The sequence below is a fragment of the Chrysochloris asiatica genome, unplaced genomic scaffold, assembly GCF_000296735.1.
Source record: "Chrysochloris asiatica unplaced genomic scaffold, ChrAsi1.0 scaffold00156, whole genome shotgun sequence".
Lineage (NCBI taxonomy): Eukaryota > Metazoa > Chordata > Mammalia > Afrosoricida > Chrysochloridae > Chrysochloris > Chrysochloris asiatica.
Window position 1 is genome coordinate 164,542 of NW_006408674.1, and position 25,048 is coordinate 189,589.

At 40.1% G+C, this 25,048-nt stretch overlaps 1 protein-coding gene across 1 annotated transcript in view; it reads right to left on the reverse strand.

Moving 5' to 3' along the window:
• Window positions 1-25,048, reverse strand: part of CHRNA5 (cholinergic receptor, nicotinic, alpha 5 (neuronal)) — a 39,704-nt gene that overhangs the window by 5,047 nt on the left and 9,609 nt on the right. The window contains exons 4-7 of the mRNA XM_006870938.1: window positions 12,407-12,558; window positions 6,183-6,227; window positions 4,476-4,585; window positions 1,690-2,521 (exon numbers count right to left, since the gene is read on the reverse strand). Coding sequence (XP_006871000.1) covers window positions 1,690-2,521; window positions 4,476-4,585; window positions 6,183-6,227; window positions 12,407-12,558 — 1,139 coding nt within the window. The remainder of the gene's footprint in view (window positions 1-1,689; window positions 2,522-4,475; window positions 4,586-6,182; window positions 6,228-12,406; window positions 12,559-25,048) is intronic.

The window sequence follows — 25,048 nt, forward strand, 5'->3', positions numbered from 1 at the left end:
GGCATCATTGATGGCGTCAAGTGTGGCAGTGGTAGTGAGGTTGGCCCAGGATTGGACGTTGTTTCGTTCTGCTGTGCATGGGGTCGCTATGAGTCAGTTCCGACTCGATGGCACCTGACAACAACAACAACCACTGTAGTCGGAGTCCTGATAAGCATTGGACCACAAGATCAGTTTGAACTGCAAGGTGGGTAGTTCAAACCCACCAGTCACTCCTCAGGGTGTCTACACCTGTGGAGAGCAGAGCTGGTGGCCCTGGGGCTCATCTGCTGCCCTCTTCACAGCGTTAGCAAGGAGCCGGCTCAGCCAGTTAGTTACCTTGTGGGAGGGCTGCTGAGACCAACTTTGGAGTGTTGGAAGCTTCTGTTTCCACAAAGCCATTTCCTTGCCCCTTAATAAAGTGTGTGGCTCCTCTACAGGAACTGTGTCCAAGTTGTTGTTTTTGTTAAGTGCCATCGAGTTGGCTCCAACCCATAGTGACCTTGTATAGGGATTTCGAAAAGCAGCTAGTGATTCTGAACCACAGACCTTGAGGTCCAAAGTTGTGGGATATAATAAATTCAGGCATTATACACCTCTTATTACTTCTTCCCTTCTAAATTTTACCCCTGGAAGGGGGGAGCATTTTATATCTGTGCCACACCCTAATAGTATGAGCCCTGAATTTTTGCACAGTACTGTAGAGACACTTACTAAATTCCATCTCAATCTAAGTCATAATGTAATGAATATTTGTATTTTTAAAGGCTCCTTTGATAGCCTCACACTGTACAAATGAATTTATTCCATTTACAACCACCAAATAAAAAATGTCTGTAAGCATACCAAATATTCCTTTTGGAAAGAGGGGTATTGCTTCATTTGGTCTGTCTTGTCTGATGTTTCTACCTACTCATATTTTCCATTTTAAAAAAAAACTGTAGAAATTGGAATTCACAGAATCTAATGGGACTCTTTGAAAGTAAATTCAATTATAAAAGCATTTGTATTGTCATTAACTTTAAAAATATTACACAATATAAATAAAGAATAGAGGCAAGATTGAAATTTTACATGCTTTAAAATAAAAATCTAGTCAAATATGAGCACATTATAAGACTTGTTAATACTCAATTCTTACAATTAAAATATACCTATGTTGTTGCTGTTGTTAAGAGCTGTCAAGTCAGTTAAAACCTTTATAGAATTTCCATGGAGCAGCTGATTGATTGGAACCACCAACCTTGTGAACATCTCACTTCTCTTTCACTTAAATCAGAAAAACATTTTTTTCTGGGAAAATATCGGCTATATTTATAAATCCTAAATTAGGCTCATTCTACAAAAATAAAATAACTTAATAAATTATAAAGCAGAATTAAGAAACTACATTGGTGACGATGAAAAACAATATATCCTGTCAAAGTCAGAGAATCCAATGCAAGATTACTATTCTTCAGAATAACAGAACAGCCAGCGCAACTTAAATTCTCTTTAAAGGCATCAAAGATGCTGATGGGGAAATTGAGAAGTGCATGCCTCGTTTTGCATGTATCTTTATAGAACAGTGTGTTGACCTGTCTGGCCCTCAATTTATGCTTAAGGAGCATGCCATTTACTCTGTCAAAAATGATTCACGTCACTTGTGAACTTAAAATGCAAGCACAGGAATATTAGCATCTGCATTTGTGAATACAACTTGCCACAGACCTCGCGAACATCATTCTCTTTCATGACGTGTCTTGTAATATAGCGAATAGAATCCAGTGCAGCTTCCAGTGTGTTTCTAGAAGACTGCGGTCCACGAACTCTCTCAGTTTCCTCTTCCTGAGTGCAGTACCTATCTACATGACTTCTCATGCAAAGCAGTTTGGGAAGCTTGTGGAGAAATATCTTGCGGACCCAAGGTGCCATTGCATTATGTGTTGAGGAAGAACGGTGATGGATGTTGATAGCGAAGACTGTTACCATAATTGATAATGTCACAAAAATCATGGTAAACACCAGGTACTCTCCAATCAGAGGTATTACTTTGGAAGATGAAGGTATTATCTCTTCTATCACCAGAAGGAAGACAGTCAAAGAGACAAGTACCGAAGTGCAAAGACAAATCTTTTCCCCTTCGTTTGAAGGAAGATAGAAGACAAGTACCGTTAGAAAGGAGAGTCCGATACAGGGTATAATAAGAAACAAGGTGTAAAAGAGAGGCAGACGCTTAATGGCGAATGAGTAAGTGATGTATGGGTACCAGCAGCAGCTATCAGTTCTGTTTCCTTTGCTTCCTGTTGCACTCAAAATTTCCCATTCTCCGTTATCAAAAAAGTCTCTCTTGTCTACATCTTGGTCCTCTAAAATTAAATCCACCTGGGATCCATCATAAGTCCAAGAACCAAATTTCATGGAACAGTTTTGGAGATCAAATGGGAAAAAGGTGACATCTATGGTACAGGAGCTTTTGTAGTTTGCCGGTGGAGTCCAGGTAACAGTGCCATCGTACCTGACAACCGTTTTCGTACTGGCCCCTTCGAAACGTCCATCTGCACTGAAACACACACACACACAAATCACAATGCAGAAACAGCAACCCTAGTAGGCATGCTACAAGGCTAACATACAAGAAAGCCTATCGTTAAAAGCATGAGATAGTTTTTAAATTATTAAACCTAAAATGTACCTGCGACACATAAGGGATGCCTGCTTTAGCGACGTCTTCCTTAAATATCTAATTCTAGCATGAACTGAACACTCCACATACTCGAGCACTACGAAATCTCTATTTCACAGAATCCTAAGATTTTAGTGGTTGGAAAGAACTTGTTTTACACATGAAATGTAATTGAGTTATTCATGTAACAGACAAGTGCCCTCCTAGACACGCAGCTCAGTGTGTTCTTCCCCTGCATCACAAATACTGGATGTTTTCTGCTTTGACAGGAAAAAAGCATTTGCACCAAAGTGGGTGTGAGAAATGGCAGCGCCTCTCCCATTCTCCCAACAAGTGAATTCATGTACTGGAGAATTCATGCCTAACAAGAAATGCCACCCCAAACATATGATTTCTTTGATGCATCTCTCTTTATCTCAGAAGGATGTGAAATTTTCACGTTGCTCTGTAATGTATCTATACTAATATAAAAGTGTTTCCAATTACTTAAAGTAATATCGTGCTCCAGGAAGCAGCATCATGTTACCTTATAAATATGTTCACCCCTGACTTAGCATGAAGCATGGTGGTAAAAGGCTTAAAATGATTAAAGATATTCTGGGGCAATCTTTGCTTTGTCCTCATGCCAAATGCTTCCTTGCAAATACGACAAAGTGGTTTAGGATAAGCATAAATTCACAGATTTGCCCTAAATTACAGGGGAAAAAAATCCTGAAAACATATCTAAGTAAGATGCCTATGAGTTAATAATTAACCCAACATTCCTTATTGTGGGTAAATTACAAAGCCCAATTTTAAGGGTGCATATTTGGATGTGGAATATAGTCTCAAGTATGTAAGAAATGCAATAAAAAGGCAAACCTGGAAGGAAGTTTGTCAAATATATAGTCCAGTAAATGATGATGACATGGTTGGAACCCCAACTCTAACACATGTTAGCTGTGTGGTCTTAGACAAAGTGTAACTGCCCTAAGTCTGTTTCCTCATCTATGAAGCAGCTGCGTCAACAGTACACCTCTCCTGAGGGGACTGTGAGAATGGAATGAAATTAAGGACATGAGGCATCCTGCACATTGCCGAGCACATGTGTAAGCTAATAAATAGTAGTGGTTGTTGTTGTTATGTGCCGTGGAGTTGGTTCCAACTCATAGTGCCCCTGTACAGGGTTTCCAAGGCTGTAAATCTTTATGGGAGCAGAAAGCCTCATCTTTTTCCCGCAGAATAGCTGGTAGTTTTGAACTGCCGACCTTGAGGTTAGCAGCCCGATTCGTAACCACTACACTACCAGAGCTCCTTAATAGTAGTGGTAGCCTCTAAGTAATGGGGTTGTTGTTGTTGTTGTTGTTGTTAAGTGCCGTCGAGTCGGTTCCAACCCATAGCGACCCTGTACAGGGTTTCCGAGGGTGTAAATCTTTATGGGAGTAGAAAGCCTCATCTTTCTCCTGCGGAGCAGCTGGTAGTTTCGAACCGCTGACCTTAAGGTTCACAGCCTGATTCATAACCACTACGCTACCAGAGCTCCTTAAGTAATGGGGTAGTGGGGTTAATTATGATGGTTTCTCCCCTACTTCTTATACCTTTTGGTACTTCCCAAATGATTGACAAATTTTGCAAGTTAAAGAACACTTTTCTGATCAGAAAACAATACACCAAAAAAGGGGGAGGATCTGTAAAACCTATGTGCAGGTTTCTGAAACAAAAAAACATAAGATCAAGTCAACTGTTTTGACAGCTAGACAATTTTCAAAAGAGAAAAGAAAACCACTATTGACTAATATTGATGCAAGTTTTTCTTCTGAAAACACAAAACTCTATTTAGAATATAACTTACTTATCAAACAAGACAATGTCTGGGGTCCAGAGAGAGTCTGAAGGGACGCGGATAACTTTTATCCCACCATAGTCCATGGGGCTCCACCTTAATTTGACATCTATCCACTCCTTTAAAATAAAAGAAACCTACCTCAATTTCAATAAAATTGGCAAAAATACTGAGAACACAGAACTTTTAGGCAGGAGTCTACCCCCTAGTAGGGAAAACTCACCTCTATCTTAGGAGTACTAGACCATAACCCTGTCACCTCACGTGAAAGGTTTAGTGACCACAGTGCTAAAGCTCTGTGCATGCAGTAGCTCTGCTCCGACCTTTGCTACCAGGAACTGACAATGCACAGGAGTTGCAGACATGAAAATCTAAGTCCCAGAAACAGGAGAAATGTTCTCTTTTCCAGCTGCATTGCTGCCTGACTGTGCTGGACAGTTCCATGCTAGAGGGTATTGGATTTATTACATATTCGAGATCTTTAAACACCTTGGCCAATGGCTACTCAGTCATAATTCTGTAACATACCAAGTTTGAATCGTACCCCAAGAAAAACATACATGCCTATTAGGACTTTGGGTTTAAGGAACTTGTAGGTACAAAAATTAGAGATAAGAAAAGAAAGAACAAAGTGAACCACTTTGTTGAGTAGAAAAGGTTTAGGTAGTGGGCGCAGGGTAGTCCTTTATACAATAAGGGACTATCTCTATAAAACATTCATCATTGCATTTCCATCTCGCCCAGAATATGAAGCAAAAGCGTGCGCAGTGGCCTAGGAGGTGCCACGCCATCTGCCTCCTGTGGGTTTTCTCCTCCACTCTCAAGACTCAATCCCCTGTAGGCACATTGGCCTCTTGCTATACCTTAAACACACTAGGCACTCTGCAGCCCCAAGGCCTTTGCCCTTGCTGGTCCCTCTTCCTAGAACATTCTTCCTCCAGAAGCTACACGGCTTGCATACTCTCCTCATTCAAACCTTTCCTTCTCAGTGATATTTAACTTAATCATCCTATTGTAGAATACAGCTCCCACCACTCCCTATAGGGAGCCCTGATGCTTGGCTGTTAACTGAAAGCTTGACAGTTTGAACCCACCAGTTGCTCCAAGAAAGAATGATTTGGCTTCCCTAGAGATGTGCAGCCTTGGAAACCCTAGTAAGGTGGTTCTACCAGCTTCTCCTCGGAAACCCTATAAAGGGTCGCTATGGGTCGGAATCAACTGGACAGCACTTCACAACAACACCTCTGTCCTATTGAGTCAATATGAATTGAAATTGACTCTACAGCATTAGGATGGAACATTCCTTATCCTCTTTCCCAGTGTGTTTTATCCAAGCCTCTCTAAAGCACTGTTCCCCCACTAGACTGAAGCTCCTGAGGGCAGGGATTTTTCTGTTTCATTCATTGCTTCATCAGTGTCCACAACAATACTGAAACATAGTTGTTAAGTTGTTGTGAAGTGCCATTGAGTCAGTTCTGACCTATAGTGACCCTGTATAGGATTTCCAAGGAGCAACTGGTGGGTTTGAACTTCCAACCTTGCAGTTTGCAGTCCAGTGCTGATTCCACAGTGCCATCCCAGGAGTCCAGAAGCACATCAGCTGAATGAATACAGGAACTCTGTTTACCCCATCTTTCCACGTCCTGTCGACCCCTTAGTGCTATAAGGCCTGTCATTAAAACAGTGGCGCTAAGCCCCTTTTAATTTTCTACATACCTGTTTCAACCAGACATTTGTTGTCATTAACTGATTTTTCTCATCCTACAAAACAAAAAAATGTAACAAGGCTGATTATTTCTGTTACAGAAAGAAACAATACTTCTTTTAATGAAAACATTTACAGTTTTATGGAACACATTCCTCTCTAAAATGTAGTACATCTATTCTTTCTATGTCTCATTCTGGTTCTGTGGAAAAATCAGATCTTTTTTCCACTCTAATTCCACATGATTTATTTGTTAGCATATTGGTATTTTCGATAAGCTTCCCGAAAGCCCACCATTAGCATTTTGAGATTTAACATTCATGACGTCAACTAGGAATGTATTTCATCAAATCTAAGATGCCATCTAAGATATAAGTAAGCACAGCATTATTCATGTACTGAGTTATAAGAAAGATGCTTTCTGCTCCTGTAAAGATGGACAGCCTTGGAAACCCTATGCAGGGTCACTATGAGTGGGAACCAACTTCACGGCACACCACCACCACCACCACTAAGAAAGAGAGAGAGAGAAAGGAAAGAATGAATACAAAGAAAGGCTGTAAATGAATTGTAAACTGTTATTAATTATAAGACACATTTTGATTTCAGAGGCGCTGGGAGTCCTGGTTTGGCGCTGTGGGTTAGTGTGCTGGACTGCAAAGTCAGTTTGAAACGCAAGGTCAGCAGTTCAAGTTCACCAGCTGCCTTCAGAAACTGTATACAGGGTTGCTATGAGTCAGAACCGACTTGACAGCATTTAACAACAAAGTGAGAGGCAGTGTACACTAGAAAATCAGTGAGATACAGCACTTCTGTGTATTCCCGAGGCACTATAAGTTGTAGTCATTTGCCTCTGCTGAGGCATGAGTTGCAAGTCTTTCTGTGGGGCTGCCATATAGAAAATATCTTGAGACTATAACCTTAAATGCCAATTTCACAAAACTTTCAGACACTACTTTTCTGGGAAACCGGGTTTCCTTAGGACTCACGGCATACACCCTTCTGCTGCTCTCTCTTTGATTACTCTAGTCCCTCACCACATTTTCAAGGTCTAATTTAAAAAAATGACATCTCTCTCATTACATTTCACTGAAATATAAACACTGCATTACAAAGTCAGTTTGAACTGCAAGGTCGGTGGTTCAAACTCACTAGCTGCTCCTTGGAAACCCTATACAGGGTGGCTATGAGTTGGCACCATCTCAATGTCACTTAACCACAACAACAACATGTCGGCAAAAGGTCATCATAACCACTCACCACAGATACTGTATGGAGGGTTCATTGCAGGGAGCGCGGTGGCTCTGTAGAATAACCACTGGACTGTGAACCACAAGGTTGGCAGTTCAAGTCCACCAACCACTCTGCAGGAAAAAGATGAGGCTTTCTGCTCTCGCAAAGGTTTCCAGCCTCAGAAGCCCTATATCTAGGAAACAGCACAAATAAAGATATGGCAGGGTTTCTATGAGTCAGAACCAACTTGACAACAACAACAACAACAGGGCTCACTGCTAAGCACAGAGACCCACAGAAGTCTGAAGCCATTCCTATGAGGATTCCATAGAAACCGCTTAGCTGACTGGATTTTACCCACTCCTCATCCACAACAGAAAGGAGGAGATTGGAAGGGAGCACATCCCTAGGGCCAAAGGCAGCTTTGTGAGGTCCCCACATGAGAAGACTAGTGTAAGAACCACACCACTGTAACGAACTGCAAGGGTAACCCACAGGCGACCCTCTTGTGCCACAGTCCCAATGAGCAGTTTGCCCTGCTTAAAATAGAAGAGCTGGAAACGACTTAGAGATTTAGCTACTGAAACCTCTTTGTTCTGCAGACACAGAAACTGGGGTCCAGTGAGGTGATGTGTCCAAAATCGCAGCACCCATCAGTGGTAGGACAGTGTAAGGACTCAAATCTCCTAAATCCCAACCCCACTCCACTAGGTCCACTGTCCACCCTGAAATCATACATCTGACCCCTAGATCAGAATATGACCATTTGATAGAAGTTCTACAGAGCAACATCAATACCTAGGACCATTCTGGTAAACAAATCACCTACGATTTCGATGTGAGTCATCTTGAGCCTGGTGAAGGTTATGGACTCTTTCTCAGAAAAATCCAAACACATAAAATTGTACTCTATAGGTTGTTGTTGTTGTTAAGTGCTGTTGAGTTGGTTCCAACTCATAGTGACCCTGTACAGGGTATCTGAGGAGTGGCTGGTGAGTTTGAACCGCCAACCTTGCAGCCCAGTGCTTTACTCCACAGTGCTACACCAGGACTCCACTCTATGGGTTGTTGTTGTTAAGTGCTGTAGAGTCAGGTCTGATCCATAGTGACCCTGTATAGGGTTTCCAAGGAGCAGCTGGTGATTTTTAACCACCGACCCTGCTGTTCAAACCAACCTACCCATTGAGTGTTTATCCTACAGTACCACACCAAGACTCGAATACTTATTTTCAACAGTAACACAGATAAAAGAATAATCCATAAATTCTCAATTGGCCCCAAAGATGTGGGAGCTATTTATAACCTGAAGGGAATATAGCCTAATTTAAGGGGACCTCAGGTATTCCCTAAGCATCTCTAATGTGCTCAGCACAAAGGAATCTGTAACAAAAGGAAAGAGAGTAAGGACAAATGTAAGACAACAAGGAAAACCAAACCACAAATAAATGGAGCAAGGTTAAACACCCACAGTTTAGCAGAAAGGTTTTAGAGAGAACAGATTTTTAATCTGGTCATAAAGACAAAACCAAAACAAACGAAATACTGGGTTGGTTTGTTTTTAAGAGAGAAAGAGAGAACACACGGAGAAAATCAGATAGGAATCAAGCATGATTACAGGGTTGAGAGGAAATTTGCTTTAGAGACAAAAGAACATAAAACAGTTTAGAAACTCAGAGACTCTCCTGTTCTCAATCCCCTCGGCCCCCATCTTCCTGTTGCCAGCCCTCCTTCCCTGTCGTATTCGCTGGCATTACATTTTCTGAGCTCTTCATAGTGGTTATGAATCAGGCTGCTAACCTTAAGGCCAGCAGTTCAAAACTACCAGCTGTTCCGCAGGAGAAAAATGAGGCTTTCTGCTTCCATAAATATTTACAGCCTCAGAATCCCTAAATGGGGTCATTATGAGTCGAAACAACGCCATCACATACCACCACCATCTCTCAAGAAACCACCTTTCCTGGACTTCTCGGCTCGGCTTCTCTTCCTTTGACTATTTCCTGTGAATGTTCCTCCAAGACCAGGATCCTGCCCACCACACTTACTTTAAAGCTCCATCAATCCAAAGCTTTCAACAATCCCACATACACACACACAGGCCAGCAATTCCAAGTTGCCATCCTTAGCTTCATCTCTCACTTCAGAGCCAGTTCTGACTCAAGAACTAACTGAAAATTTCCTTTTGAATGTACCACAATCACTCCAAATCACAGCCAAACACATCACCTTCTTCTCTCCCTCCTCAACAACCTTTCAAATTTTGGTTAATTTTCCCTTCTAATCAGCTAGGCTTCAAAATGTGGCACCACCTTTGACAACTCCCACTAGATTCAATGGTCAAGTCCTATTCGTTCTTCTACCTCGTCTTCTCACCTGCCTTCCAATCTTCTAGTCTCTCTTTCAGTTCGTAAAGTTACCCTGGATATTACTGCCTCCTTGATTTCCCATGTCTGCTGCCTGTCAGATCTCCCGCTCATTTGGGATTGACTATGTGTCTGACATTAGGTTCTGGCACAGATATGAGGAATGAAGCCAACTCTACGTTGAGGCTGCGATGTCACAGCACATGAATACCAGTCAGTGTAAAGGGTAAAGGAGAGACTTCTTAGGGAGGCTGGAAAGATTTCATAAAGGGTCTGACAAATGAATTTGACCTTGAAGAACAAATGGCTTGAACTGAAAAGGCCAGTTCTCCAAGTAGAAGATGTGGCAAGAACAAAGGTACAGTGGCAATCAGGACTCACTCCTTGCCACCACCCAGTCACACCATTCCCATCTAGCTGGGCTTCCAAAACGTTAATCTTGTGATCTAAGCAGGTCAACAATGAGAGGCTCCGTATCACTTGCACTCGTATACCTCTGATTCTACTGTCCCTTCTGGGAGAAATAGTTTTCCGTTCTGCCATGTCTAACCCCATACATCCTATAGGCCAGGTCAACTTCCATCTCTTCCATCCAGTGTTCTTTGACAAGCTCAGTTATCAAGCTCTGGGCTCATTGTCATCACAATTCAGCATGGTAGTGTTCTGTAATTACTGTTTAATATCCCCAACTAAAAAGAGAGTGGAGTCCTCGTGTGGCACTGTGGCTTAATGCGCTGGACTGCAAAGTCAGTTTGAACCGCAAGGGCATTGGTTCAAGCTCACCAGCCACTCCTTGGAAACCGTACACAGGGTCTCTATGGGTCAGTACTGACCCCATGGAACTTAACAACAACAACAAAAAGAGGTGATCTTTGAGGGCAAGTCCCACTTACATCCCTTCCCACTTTCCTATTTGTATTTCAATCTCTCCATATTGCGTAATGTGAGTACACATTAACTGTGTACTCACCCCTAAGTGAGAACACAGTTACTATATACATATTGACTTTTCTGAAAACAATTAGATGCTATATAGAGAGAGCTGACATATATATAAAGCTATAAATTTTTAAAATGTCTAGCTTTTGACTTGCTGCCTTTCTTAAAGTAGAAACTCAAGACATATTATTATAATTGCCATTTATAATAAGAAAACTTGGGAACAAGCTTCTGCCAACAATGAGAGAATATGTAAATAAACTATAAATGAAATATCATGTAGCCATTAAAAATTATATCTGAAGATAATGTAACAACATAGGAAAATGATCATCATGGAACTGTAGTGAAAAAAGCAATAATCAAAATTATATTAAAATAATATTCCAATGATGTAACATACACACAAAGCAAAAGCGAGCAAAAAAGAAAAACAAAATGTTAACACTAGACACCTCAGTGTAGTAGAATTGGTCCATTCTTAATTTTCTTATTTGTATTTTTCTGCATTTTTCAAATTTTCTACAAATATACATTGCTTCTCTAATCAGAAAATAAAGGCACACCTATAAATACTATTTTTAAATATATATGTAAATATTCGTTGAGTATTTTGGGAACGCAGCAGGATTTGATCATTGACATGATCAAAACAAGAAGAAACTAGTTTAGAAACTAGTGTGAACTTTTTAGTTTAAATAGCAACAATCTCTTGACAATTGGAGTTCTCAAGGGAACTTGTTCTCCTTGGTGACTAGCCTATGGAAAAATCTCTGACATGTCTGAAGTGTGATATTGAGGCAATGGTCTTTTGAGATCATTTTTGGCTTTAAGAATCTATGGCTCTGTTCTTGGACTTTTTCTCTTTCACTTTCTGACTTAAATCATATTTTTAACACACTTCAGAAGACACTTCAATATAAAATGCTTAATATCTTTGGTGTTCTGGTAGGACACTGTAGGATAAGCCCTGGACCACTAACCACAAGGTTGGCAGTTCAAACCCACCAGCCACTCCTCAGAAACCCTATACAGGGTGGTTATGAATTAGAACAAACTTGACAGCACTTAACAACAACAACAGCATCTTTATATTTATTAACAATAAACCAAACCAAACCTGTTGCCTTCAAGTCAGTTTTGACTCATAGTAACCCTAGAGGATTGCATAGAACTTTCTCAGAGGGTTTCCTAAACTGTCAATCTTTACCGAAGCAGACTGCCACATTTTTCTCCCATGGAGTGGTTGGTGGATTTGAACCACCAACCTTCTGGTTGGCACCAAGTGATTAAACCACTGTGCCACCAACAATTCTTGGTTGTTACACTAATTGTTGTTAAGTTCCATGGAGTCAGTTCCAACTCACAGTGACCGTTTATAGGGTTTCCGAGGAGCACTTGGTGGGTTTGAACCACTGACTTTACATATAGCAGTCCGGTGCATATTCTACAGTGCCACACTAGGACTCCTGTTCCATTAATAGACCTATTGTAATCATTAAATGAGATAAAACAAAATACACAGCATCATATAAACATGGGGTCCTTGGCATAATAATTGATTTCCAAGACGATTTCTTTGGGGGAAAGAAATATGTCTTATTCGTCTATGTAATCCTCAGTGCCTAACACAGTGTTGGGCACAAAATAGGTCCTCAACAAATCTTGTGTGAAATTGACTATATAATGATATGCACACCTACCACATCTACTAGTTGAGATATTGCAAGACCAAACTTTATTTTTATCTTGTCATTCATGTGTTCCACAGGACGGATCCATCTTTCGTAGTCTTCAAATAAATCCTTAAACAATCTGTCTTCATGTTTTGCAATAGAGGACGGTTCTGATAATCCTGTATAACAAATATTTCAAAGTTAGTATATTGACTCTTCTCCCACCAAATACCTATATATTTTTTTGTTAGCATTATTAACTAACCACGCTATATTTAGGTTATTATTAATGCCGCATTTTAAAGAAAATAATACAAAAGTCTGTTATCAAGTAAGGGAGCAACCGAGTCTGGCCATCGTAGTTTTTAAGGAACATTCTGGCTGTACTTCTTCCAACTCTGTTTCAAATATATGTATTAATCAAGTCTGATTACTCACTATGGAAATATGCAGAGTTCTTTAAGAAGACCTCACTACTCAATACAGAGTAATTTAAAGAAAACGTAAAATCCTCACAACTGGACCAGTAAGGAGCATCATTATAAATGAAGAAAAGATTTGAAGCTGTCAAGGATTTCATTTTACATGGATCTATAATCAATTAATCTTGAAGCAGCAGTCAAGACATCAAATAACATCTTGCAATGGGCAAATTTGCTAAAAACTCTCTTTAAAGTAATAAAAAGCAAAGAGGTCACTTTGAAGACTAAAGTGTTTCTAACCCAAGCCATGGTATTTTCAAACACTTCATAGGCATTAGAAAGCTAGACAGTGAATAAGGAAGATCCAAGAATTGATGCCTTTGAATCATGGTGCTATCGGAGAATTTTTAATATACCATAGACTGCAAAAAAACAACAACAAATGAATCTGTCTTAGAAGTGCAGTCAAAACGCTCCTTAGAAGTTATGATGGTAAGACATGACGTCATCTCTCCTAATCTGGACATATTACCAGGAGTTGACCTTAATGATGTGAATGGAGTTAAGCTTTCAGGATCTTCAGAGACTACAGTTTTCAGTATGAATTGCACTTTAATGTAAAGAAAATGAAAATCCTCATGCCTAGACTACTGAATAACATGATAAGTGGAGAAAAGATTGGGAGTTGTCAGATTTTGCTTGGATTCAGACAATGCTTGCGGAAGCAGCAGTCAAGAAATCAAACGACGTATTGCATTAGGCAAATCTGCTGAACAAAACACTTCTAAACTGTTCATAAGCAAAGATGTCAGACTAAGGTGTGCCTGACCCAAGCCATGGTATTTTCAATTTCCTCATATGTATGTGAAAGTTGGACAATGAATAAAGACTGTAGAAGAACAGATGCATTTGAATTATGGTGTTGGAGAAGAATACTGAGAAATACCATGGACTGTCAGACAAACAAATTAATCAGTGTTAGAACAGCCAGGAATGTTTCTTAAAAACTAGGATGGTCAGACTTGGTTGCTCATACTTCAGACATGTTAACAGGAGGGACCAGTCCCTGAAGAAGGACATCATGCTTGGTAAAGTGGAGGATCAGGGAAAAAGAGGAAGACCCCCCCAATGAGATGGATTGGCACAGTGGCAGCAGCAATGGGCTCAAACATAATGACTGTGAGGTTGGCACAGGACGGGGCAGTGTTTCCTTCTGTGGTTCATAGGGTCCCTATGAGTAGGAACCAATTCCATGGCATCTAACCACTAACAACAACCATTAACACCTCAGGGTCAAACATGTTTTAAGAGACAAAATTTGCCAAGGCCCAAGACTAGTTTGTGGGTCACGATTATGCTAATACTTCTGAGTTTAAATAAGCTTCTCTAAAGAAAGTAGAGTTTCCGGTGTTGTCTGGACTGCAATCTTTGTTAAGGAAACGTAAAATGTGTGAAATTCAAGCATGACATTTACTCAAGACTCGTAATGATTTTATGAAGAAAAAACACCATAATGTATGCACACAGGGGTTATAGTAACTCATGATGGTTCTTCTCCAATCTCGAAGAAGTGATTTGGTTCCACAAAGTCGTTTTTTTAATTAAAATGTTGTTGTTGTTAAGTGCCATTGAGTCAGTTCTGACCCATAGCGACCCTGTATAGGGTTTTCAAGGAGCAGCTGGTGAGCTTGAACCGCCGATCTTGTAGTTCAAACAGCTTTGCACTCTGGCACATTAACCCACAGTGCCACACCAGGACTCCTTTAGACAATGTTTTATTTTTTTAAAAGGGGGGGGGGCGATGTTTTCTGTGTGGAGCTATCAGAGTTCTGGTTACTCTAGCAGGAGGAAACGCACTACCTTCTTCATTGCCTACTTCTTCACTAGTACAGCAGCTATTCCTCAAGGGTTACATCCTACCTCCCTGAGAATTTTAGGTACTCTATGTAATCTATAAATAACACAGGATTTGTGTCTTGCCTCCCATAAAAGTCTCATAAAAGACAGCACACAACAACATACATAAGTTACATTTCAATAAAGCTATTATTTTTTTTTAAAAAAAGAGGGACTCTTGTTATGATTAAGAAATAGGTATATACCGCATCAACAAATAGGAATTCAGGAAATCTAAGAAACAATGTAGAAACAACTTTTGGAAGAACTTTATTTAAACAGTTATCTTTTCCTTCGCCAATGATAATGAAAAAACCTAATCTACAATGCAACTGCATGTGTTTCCTTTCTTTTTAATGTATTCTACACATCCCAAGGGGAGCATGGTGGCTCCATAGCATAAGCACTGGAGTGTGAACCACAAACTACATGGTTTGAGCCTACCAGTGGTGAGAATTTTGGTTTCTTTACATTAAGGTGCAACCCATATTGAAGGCTGTGGTCTTTGATCTTCATCAGTAAGTATTTTAAGTCCTCTTCACTTTCAGCAAACAAGATTGTAGCATTTGCATATTTCAGGTTGTTAATGAGTCTTCCTCTAATCCTGTCACATTCTTTTTCATATAATCCAGTTTCTCAGATTATTTGCTTAGTATACAGATTGAAAAAGTAGAGTGAAAGAATACAACCCCGGCACACACCTTTCCTGATTTTAAACTTGCGGAATCAGACGACGTGTTGCATTGGGCAAATCTGCTGCACAGGAACTTTTTAAAGTATTGAAGAGCAGAGATGTCAGCTTGAGGACTAAGGTGCGCCTGACCCAAGCCATGGTATTTTCAATAACCTCATATGGATGCGAAAGCTGGACAGTGAATAAGGAAAATCGTAGAAGAATTGATGCCTTTGAGTTGTGGTGTTGGAGGAGAATGCTGAAAGTGCCATGGACTGCCAAAAGAACCAATAGATCTGTTTTGGAAGAAGTGCAGACAGAGTGCTACTTGGAGGCCAAGATGGCTAAGCTTCGTCTCTCATACTTTGGACATATTGTCTGGAGGAAACAGTCGCTGGAGAAGGATGTCATGCTGGGTAAGGTGGAGGGTCAGAGAAAAAGAGGAAGACCCCTAACGAGATGGATTGACCAGGTGGCATCATTGATGGCGTCAAGTGTGGCAGCGGTAGTGAGGTTGGCCCAGGATCGGACATTGTTTCTTTCTGCTGTGCATGGGGTCACTATGAGTCGGTTCCAACTCGATGGCACCTGACAACAACAACAACGTCCCCTCATTCTGTCCAAATGACTGCCGCTTGATCTATGTACAGTTTCCTCAAGAGCACAGTTAAGTGTAAGGGAATACTCATTCTCCGCAATGTTGTCCATAGCTTGTCATGACCCATGCAGTCAAGCCTTTACACAGTCACTAAAGCACAGGTAAACAACTCTCTGGTATTCTCTGCTATTAGTCAAGATCCATTTGATATCAGTAATGATATCCCTCATTCCAAATCCTTATCTGAATTCAGCTTAAACCTCTAACAGTTCCCTGCCAATATATTGTTGCAGTTGTTTTTAAATTATCTCTAGCAAAAGTTTACTTGCATGTAATACTAAAGATATTTTCCAATAATTTCTGCATTGTATTGGGTCACCTCTCTTTGAAATGGGAACAAATATGAATCTCTTCCATTCAGTTGGCCAGGTAGCTGTCTTTCAAATTTCTTAGCATACATAGAGTGAGTATCTCCAGAGCTGCATCAGTTTGTTGAAATATTTCAGTTTGTATTCCATCAATTCCTGGAGCCTAATTGTTTGTCAGTGCCTTCAGTGCACCTATCTTCTTCCTTCAGAACCAACAGCTCTTGATCAGATGCTACCTCTTGAAATGGTTGGACACTGGCCTTTTTTTTTTTTTTTTGGTACAGTGACTATGTATTCCTTCCATCTTCTTTTGATGTTTTCTGCATCATTCAATATTTTGCCCACAGAATCATTCAATATTGCAAATCGAGGCTTTAGTTTTTGCTTCAGCTTTTTCAGCTTGAGAAATGCCAGGTGTGTTCTTCCCTTTTGGTTTTCTAAATCCAGGTCTTTGCACATTTCATTATAATATTTGACTTTGTCTTCTTGAGCTGCCCTTTCAAATTTTCTGTCCAGCTCTTGTACTTCATTTCTTCCATTTGCTTTAGTATCTGTGTGTTGGACAGCAAGTTTCAGAGTCTCTTCTGACATCAATTTTGGTCATTTCCTTCTTCCTTGTCTTCTTAATGACCTTTTGCTTTCTTCCTGTAGGATGTTCTTGATGCCATCCCATAACTCTCTGGTCTTCAGTCATTAGTGTCTAATTCATCAAATCTGTTCTTGAGATGATCTTTTAATCCAGGTCAAATTTTGGCTCTCATGGACTTGTTTTAATTTTCTTTGGCTTCAGCGTAAACTTTCATATGAGTAATTGATGGTCTGTTCCACACTTTGGCTGATGAGACAGTTTTCCACCGTATCATCCCAAGGATGCAGTCAATTCGATTTCTGTGTATTCCATCTGGTGAGATTCATGTGTATGTTGTTGTTCTAAATGCCATCAAGTCAGTTCTAACCCATAGCGACCCTGTATAAGGTTTCTGAGGACCAGCTGATGAGCTTTACGTTGTGGTTTAAACTGAGTTTGCAGTTCAGAGCATTAACCCCCAGCACCACACCAGGACTCCTATCCATGTGTATAGTCACCTTATTGGTCTTATAAAATTCTATCATGTGATCTCCAGCATCATTTCTATCACGAAGGCCATATTTTCCAACTACTGATCCTTCCTCTTGGTTTCCAACTATTGCATTCCAATCACCAGTAATGATCAATACATTTTGATTGCATGTTTAATCAATTTCAGACTAAAGAAGTTGGTAGAAATCTTCAATTTTATCATCACTGACTTTAGTGGTTAGTGCACAAATTTGAACGATAGTGGTATTAAGTAGTCTTCCTTGTAGGCATATGGATATTATCCTAATACAGATAGCATTATACTTCAAAATAGACCTTGAAATGTTCTTTTTGATGTCACACCATTCCTCTTCAATTTGTCATTCCTGGCATAGTAAACCATGTCAGATTCAAAATGGCCAATACCAGTCCATTTAAGCTCACTAATGCCTAGGATATGGATCTTTATGTGTTCCATTTTATTTTTGACACCTTTCAAATTCCTTAGATTCATACTTCATACATTACATGTTTCAATTATTAATTGATGTTTACAGCTGTTTATCCTCATTTTGAGGTTTGCTCCATCAACAAATGAAGGGCTTTACTCCATTCGTGTCATCATGGTCAACTCTACTTTGAAGAGGCAGCTCTTCCCCAGTCATTTTTTGAGTGTCTTCCCATCTGAAGGGCTCATCTTCTAGCACTACACCTAACAATATTCTTGTGCTATTCATCATGTTTCAATATTCAATATTCTGGTGCTATCTGACAATGTTCCACTACTATTCATAAGGTTTTCAGTGTCAAAACATGCAGAAGTTATCTGCCTCTTCTTCTTCCTAGTCTGACTTAATCTGGATGTTCAGCTAAAACCTGTCCACAATGGGTGTACCCTGCTGGTAATTAAAATATAGGAGGTGGCATAGCTTCCAGCATCACAGCAATATGCAAGTCAAACTGACAGGTGAGTAGTAGATACTACTGTATGATACAGCAATTCCACTACTAGGTATTTATCCAAAAGAAATGAAAATATTTGCCCATAAAAAGACAAGTATAGGGAACAAACAAGATGGCGGCTCAGGTAGAAGTGCAGTGAGGAGCTATGTCAGCAACAACACAGAATACTGGACCAAGCAGACTCAGGGGATGGTACCAGAACTCTGAACCACATATAAAGGAATATTTAGAAGGTTAGAAAGCTTACAGATAGGGGAATTTTTTAGCAGAAGCAAGAATCCATTATTTTCTAATTTTAGATGCTCAGCTGCTCCCGGAGCAGCCATCTTGGGAGAGACCAAGTGGGGGAAGGATCAGAACAGCCATGGTCGCCTGACAGAATGACGGAGATAAAGGTGTGAACATTCTTTTTTTTTTTTTTTTAATCTGTTCATTGGTCTCTCACTGTCTGTGCACCTCCATTCTGCTGACTAGAGGGGGTGCCTGAGTGAGTGGACATCCCTCGCACCTCTGGAGGGTTATACTTTAAAATGACAGTTTCCACTTTAAACCAAATGACAGGGCAAAACAGCCACAGCCAGCCCTGAACTGTTTATTTTGTTGTTGTTAGGTGCCATCGAGTCGGCGCCAACTCATAGTGATCTTATGCACAGCAGAACGAAACACTGCCCAATCCTGGGCCAACCTCACTACTGTTGCCACGCATGAGTCCATCAGTGCTACCACTTGGCCAATCCATCTCATTGGGGTTCTTCCTCTTCTTCTCTGACCCTCCTCCTTACCAAACATGATATCCTTCTCCAGCAACTGGTCCCTCCTGACAATATGTCTGAAGTATGAGAGACGAAGTTTGGCCGTCTTGGCCTCCAAGGAGGAAAAAGGCCTGAACAGGGATTGTAGAGTGGGACAGGCAGACTAAAAAGGAAATAGGCCACAAATTAAACCCTGAGTTACGTCACAATGACCAACAGTGGCATCTTGAAATTTCTCAGGAAGAAGAGTGAAAAGGGAAGCCTATCTCTTCATCACATTTACCTGGAGGCAATCAGAAAGCATAAAAAATACCACACCCATCTAAGTACTAAGGCCACAGATAAGTCCTGAATATTTCCAAAAAACAGAAACAGATGACCATATCAGCACATGTCCAAAAACAAGATCAAGTGACTGAGGCAAATGAGCTGGAGGTAGACCTACACTCCATATTGGAAGGAGGGAAGGCTTTGGAAATGCCTGAGAAGGAATTCAGAAAAAAAAATGACTATAAAATGTATCAAAATACTATACAATAGAGTTGAGAAAAATAAGGAAGAAGTCAGGAAAGCACTACAGGAATAATCAAATAAGATAGCTACAGTATTGGAAACAATTCAAAACCTACAGAAAGAAGTCCAAATGATTAATAATAGAATATCAGAAATGGACAATACACTGAAAGGGTAAAGGAGTAGAATTGAAGAAATAGAAGCCAGAACTAGTAAGCTAGAAGATAAACCTCTCAACACTACTAAGACATAAGAGCAAGCACAAAAAAGGATTAAAAAAATCTGAAGAAGGCCTAAGACTCATGTTGGACAACATGAAAAGGAATAACTTAAGAATTATTGGCATTCTGGAACAGGAAGAATCACACAAATCCACAGAGGAGATAGTTGAAGATCTACTTGAAGAAAATCTCCCTACAGTCTGAAAAATGAAAATATAAGCATTCAGGAAGCTCAACAAACCCCAGGAAGGGCAGACCCTAAAAGACAATCACCAAGACATATAATAATCAAGCTCTCCAAAATCAAGGATAAGGACAGAATCCTGAAAGCAGTTAGGGAAAACAGAAGTGTAACATACAAAGGTAAGCAAATCAGATTAATCTTGGATCTCTCAACAGAAACCATGCAGACAAGAAGGCAATGGGGAGAAATATATAAAACCCTGAAAGAAAAAAAACTGCCAACCAAGAATCCTCTACCCAGCAAAGCTGTCAATCAAATACAATGGTATAATCAAAACATTCCAGGATAAACAGAAACTAAGGGATTTTGCCAAAGCCAACCCTGCCATGAAAAACATCCTAAAGGAAGTTCTGTGATGATGCAAATGGAGTAAAGCTTTTAGGTCCTTCATTTGCTGATGGGGGAAAAGTCAAAATGAGAAGAAACCATTGTAAATATCCATTAATAATTAGAACATGTAATGTATGAAGTATGAATCTAGGAAAATTGGAAACTGTCAAAAATGAAATGGAATGCATAAAGATCAATATCCTAGACATTGGTGGTGGTGGTTATGTGCTGTGGAGTCTATTCCAACTCATAGCGACCTTGCATAGGGTTTCCAAGGCTGTAAATCTTTATAGGAGCAGAAAGCCTCATCTTTCTCCCTCAGAACCGTTGGTAGTTTCGAACTGCTGACCATGAGGTTAGCAGCCTGACTCGTAACTACTACGCTTAGTGAACTGAAATGGACAAGTATTGGCCATTTTGAATCTGACAATCACATGGTTTACTATGCCAAGGATGATAAAATGAACAGGAAAGATGTTGCATTCATCCATCATCAAAAAGGACATTTCAAGAACTATTTTGAAGTATAATTCTGTCTGTGATAGGATAATAGCCATATGCCTACAAGGAAGAACAGTTAGTACTATTGTTACTCAAATTTAAGCTAGTTTTGAAGAATTCTACCAACTTCTTAAGTCTGGACTTGATCAAACATGCAATCAAGATGTATTAATAATTACTGGTGACTGGAATGCAAAGATTGAAAACAAAGAGGAAGGATCAATAATTGGAACATTATGGACTTGGTGATAGAAATGATGCTGGATATTGCATGACAGAATGTTACAGCCCCAATGACTTCTTCATTGTAAACATCTTTTTTAAACAATATATACAATATATACATGGACCTCACCAGATGGAATACACAGAAATCAAATTGACTACATCTGTGGGGAGAGGCAGTGGAAAAGCTCCATATCATCAGTCAAAACAAGGTCAGGGGAAAACTGTGGAACAGACCATCAATTGTTCATATGCAAGTTCAGACAGAAGCTGAAGAAAATTAAAACAAGTTCATGAGAGCCAAAATATGACCTGGAACATATCCCACCTGAATTTAGAGATCATCTGAAGAACATATTTGCTGCATTAGACACTAAAGACCAAAGACCAGAGGAGTTGTGGGATGACATCAAGAACATCACACAGAAAGAAGGTAAAAGGTCATTAAGACAAGAAAGAAGGAAAAGACCAAAATGGATGTCAAAAGAGACTCTGAAACTTGTTCTCCAGTGTAAAGATGCTAAAGCAAATGGAAGAAGTGAGGAGGTACAAAAGCTGAACAGAAAATTTGAAAGGGCAGCTCGAGAAGACAACGTCAAATATTAGAATGAAATGTGCAAAGACCTGGAGTTAGAAAACTGAAAGGGAAGAACATGCTCAGTATTTCTCAGGTTGAGGGAACTGAAGAAAACATTCAAACCTTGACTTGCAGTATTGAAGGATTCTCTGGGCAAAATATTGAATGATACAGAAAGCATCAAAAGAAGATGGAAAGAACATACAGAGTCACTGCACCAAAAAGAAATGGTCGATGGTCAACAATTTCAAGAGGTAGCATGTGATCAAGAGCCAATGATACTGAAGGAGGAAGTCCAAGGTGCATTGAAGTCATTGGCAAAGAACAAGGTACCAGGAATTGATGGAATAAAAATTGAAATCTTTCAAGAAAGTGAGGCAGCACTGGAGGCACTCACTCGTCTATGCCAAGAAACTTGGAAGACCTACTGACTGGAAGAGATCTGTATTTGTCCCCTTTTCAAAGAGAGGTGACCCAACGGAATGCGGAAATCATTGGATGGTATCATTGATATCTCATGTGAGTAAAGTTTTACTAAGGTAATACAAAAAAGGCTGCAACCATACATTGACAGAAAACTTCCAGAGGTTCAAGCCCAATTCAGAAGAGGATATAGAATGAGAGATACCATTGTTGATGACAGATGGATCTTGGCTGAAGGCAGATAATATCAGAAAAATGTTTACCTGTACTTTATTGACCAGGCAAAGACGTTTGATTGTGTGGATCATAATAAGCTATGGACAACATTGCAAAATATGAGTATTCCTGAACACTTAATTGTGCTCAAGAGGAACCTGTACGCAGAACAAGAGGCAATTGTTGGAACAGAACGAGGGAATACCAAATAGTTTTAAATTAGGAAAGGTGTGTGCCAGGGTTGTATTCTTGCACCATACTTATTTAATCTGTATGCTGAGCAATAATCCAAGAAGCTTTATAAGGATTATAAGAAAAACATGGCATCAGGATTGGAGGCAGACTCATTAACAACCTGCAATATGCAGATGATACAACCTTGTTTGCTGACAGTGAAAAGGACTTAAAATACTTACTGATGAAAATCAAAGAACACAGCCTTCGGTATGGGTTGCATCTCAATGTAAAGAAAGCAAAAATTCCCACCAATGGACCAATAAACAACATCCATGTAAATGGAGGAAAGATTGAAGTTGTCAAGGACTTCATTTTGATAGCAGCAGTCAAGAAATCAAATGACATATTGCATTAGGCAAATCTGCTGCACACGACCTCTTACTTCAGAAATATTATCAGAAGGGACCAGTCCCTGGAGAAAGATATCATGTTTGATAAAGTGGAGGGTCAGAGAAAAAGAGGAAGATCCCCAAAGAGATGGATAGGCACAGCTGCAGCAATGATGGGCTCAGGCGTAGCAATGATGGTAAGGTTGGCGCAGGACAGGGCAGTGTTTCAGTCTGTTATGCATAGGGTCACTATGTGTCAGTACTGACTCGAAAGTACCTAATAACAACAACAATATGAGTCAGAACTAACTTACAGCACTTAACAACAACAATACAACAAAATGGGTATACAGAGAACACACAAAGTGAATGGTACAACCTACATATTAGAACATGGCTGCATTCCTGTCATCTAACACAGGATTTCTTAACTTGATACTTGTTGTTGTTGTTGTTGTTAAGTGCCATCGAGTTGATTCTGACCCATAGTGACCCTATATAGGGTTTCCGAGAAGCAGCTGGTGAGCTTGAACCACCGACCTTGTAGTTCAAACAACTTTGCAGTCTGACGCATTAGCCAACAGCGCCACACCAGGACTCCCTAACACTACTGACAGACTATTCTGGGTTGGATCATCTTTGTTGTTGGGGCCATCCTGTGCACAACCTAATGTTTACCAGCATCCCTGGCATCTACACACTATCTAATCTCCCCCATTGTGACAGATACATAACTCAAGACACTGCCTAATACCCCAAGGTAGGAGGGAGAGGGAGGGAGGAGCAAAATGCCCTCAATAGAAAACCACAAAATGGCTCTGTAGGATAAACACTGGACTGCAAACCACGCGGTTGGTGGTTTGAGCCCACCAGCTGCACTATGGGAGAAAGATGAGGCTTTCTGCTGCCACAGAGATTTAAAGGCTTGGAAACTTGATAGTGTCACTATGAGTTGGAATTGACTTGATGGCACTTAACATTAGAAGCTAGTGAGTGGCAGAAGGGAAACTAGTGCCCAGATTTGTTTCTGCTTCCCTCAGTATAATTACTTAATTACAAGACTAGCTGTATGACCACTGTCAAAATTCAAACACAGAAGCACATAGATAATAAGCATTCCCCCACTCTTCAATTTTCCTCTCTGCAAGGTAAGCATTACAAGTCTGCTGCATAGGCGTTTTTAAATATACACACACAGACACACACAAACACATGGGAAGAACAAAGGCTTTCCTCTTCTTAAGTTCTGCAAATTGGGTTTTATCATTCAGTACTTTACCATGTCAGTAGATAGCTGTGTATCTCCATCATTTTCTTCATAAGCTGCAAAGTAGTTGTTGTTATTTTGTGCCGTGGAGTCTGTTCCAACTCATAGCAACCCTGTATAGGGTTTCCGAGGCTGTAAATCATTACAGGAACAGAAAGCCTCATCTTTCTCCTGCGGAACAGCTGGTAGTTTCGAACTGCTGACCTTGCGGTTCGCAGCCTGATTTGTAACCACTACGCTACCAGAGATCCTTTAAGCTGCAAAGAGGTCTGTATTATGTTCTCACCAGTGATGGGCAGTTTATATAGTCTTCAGTTTGGCTTATCCCAATAACGCTACAATGGAAAGAATACTACAGTGAACATCCTTGTAGACCTATTCTTCCCTACTCACGTAAGTATCTACCTAGTATAGACTCTTAGAAGTAGACCTGCAAGCACAAGGATATGCACATTTTAAATTTTGCAAAGTGTTGCCGATAGCATAAATTTTATTCACACACTGCCAAGAGAATGAAATAAGAATACATCTTAAAAGGTTTGTAAGAGTGTTATATTGTTATATTGTTTGTTGTTAAGTGCCATTGAGTTGGTTCAGACTCATAGTGACCTTGTATAGGGTTTCTAAGTACCTGGTTGATTTGAACTGCTGATCTTGTGGTTAGCAGTCTAGGGATTATCGTACAGCACCATGCCAGGACTCCAAGAGTTGTATAGCAGAATATATATATATATACCAGAACTCCAAGAGTTGTATGTTGTTGTTGTTAAGTGCCGTCGAGTCGGTTCCGACCCATAGCGACCCTGTACAGGGTTTCCGAGGGTGTAAATCTTTACGGGAGTAGAAAGCCTCAT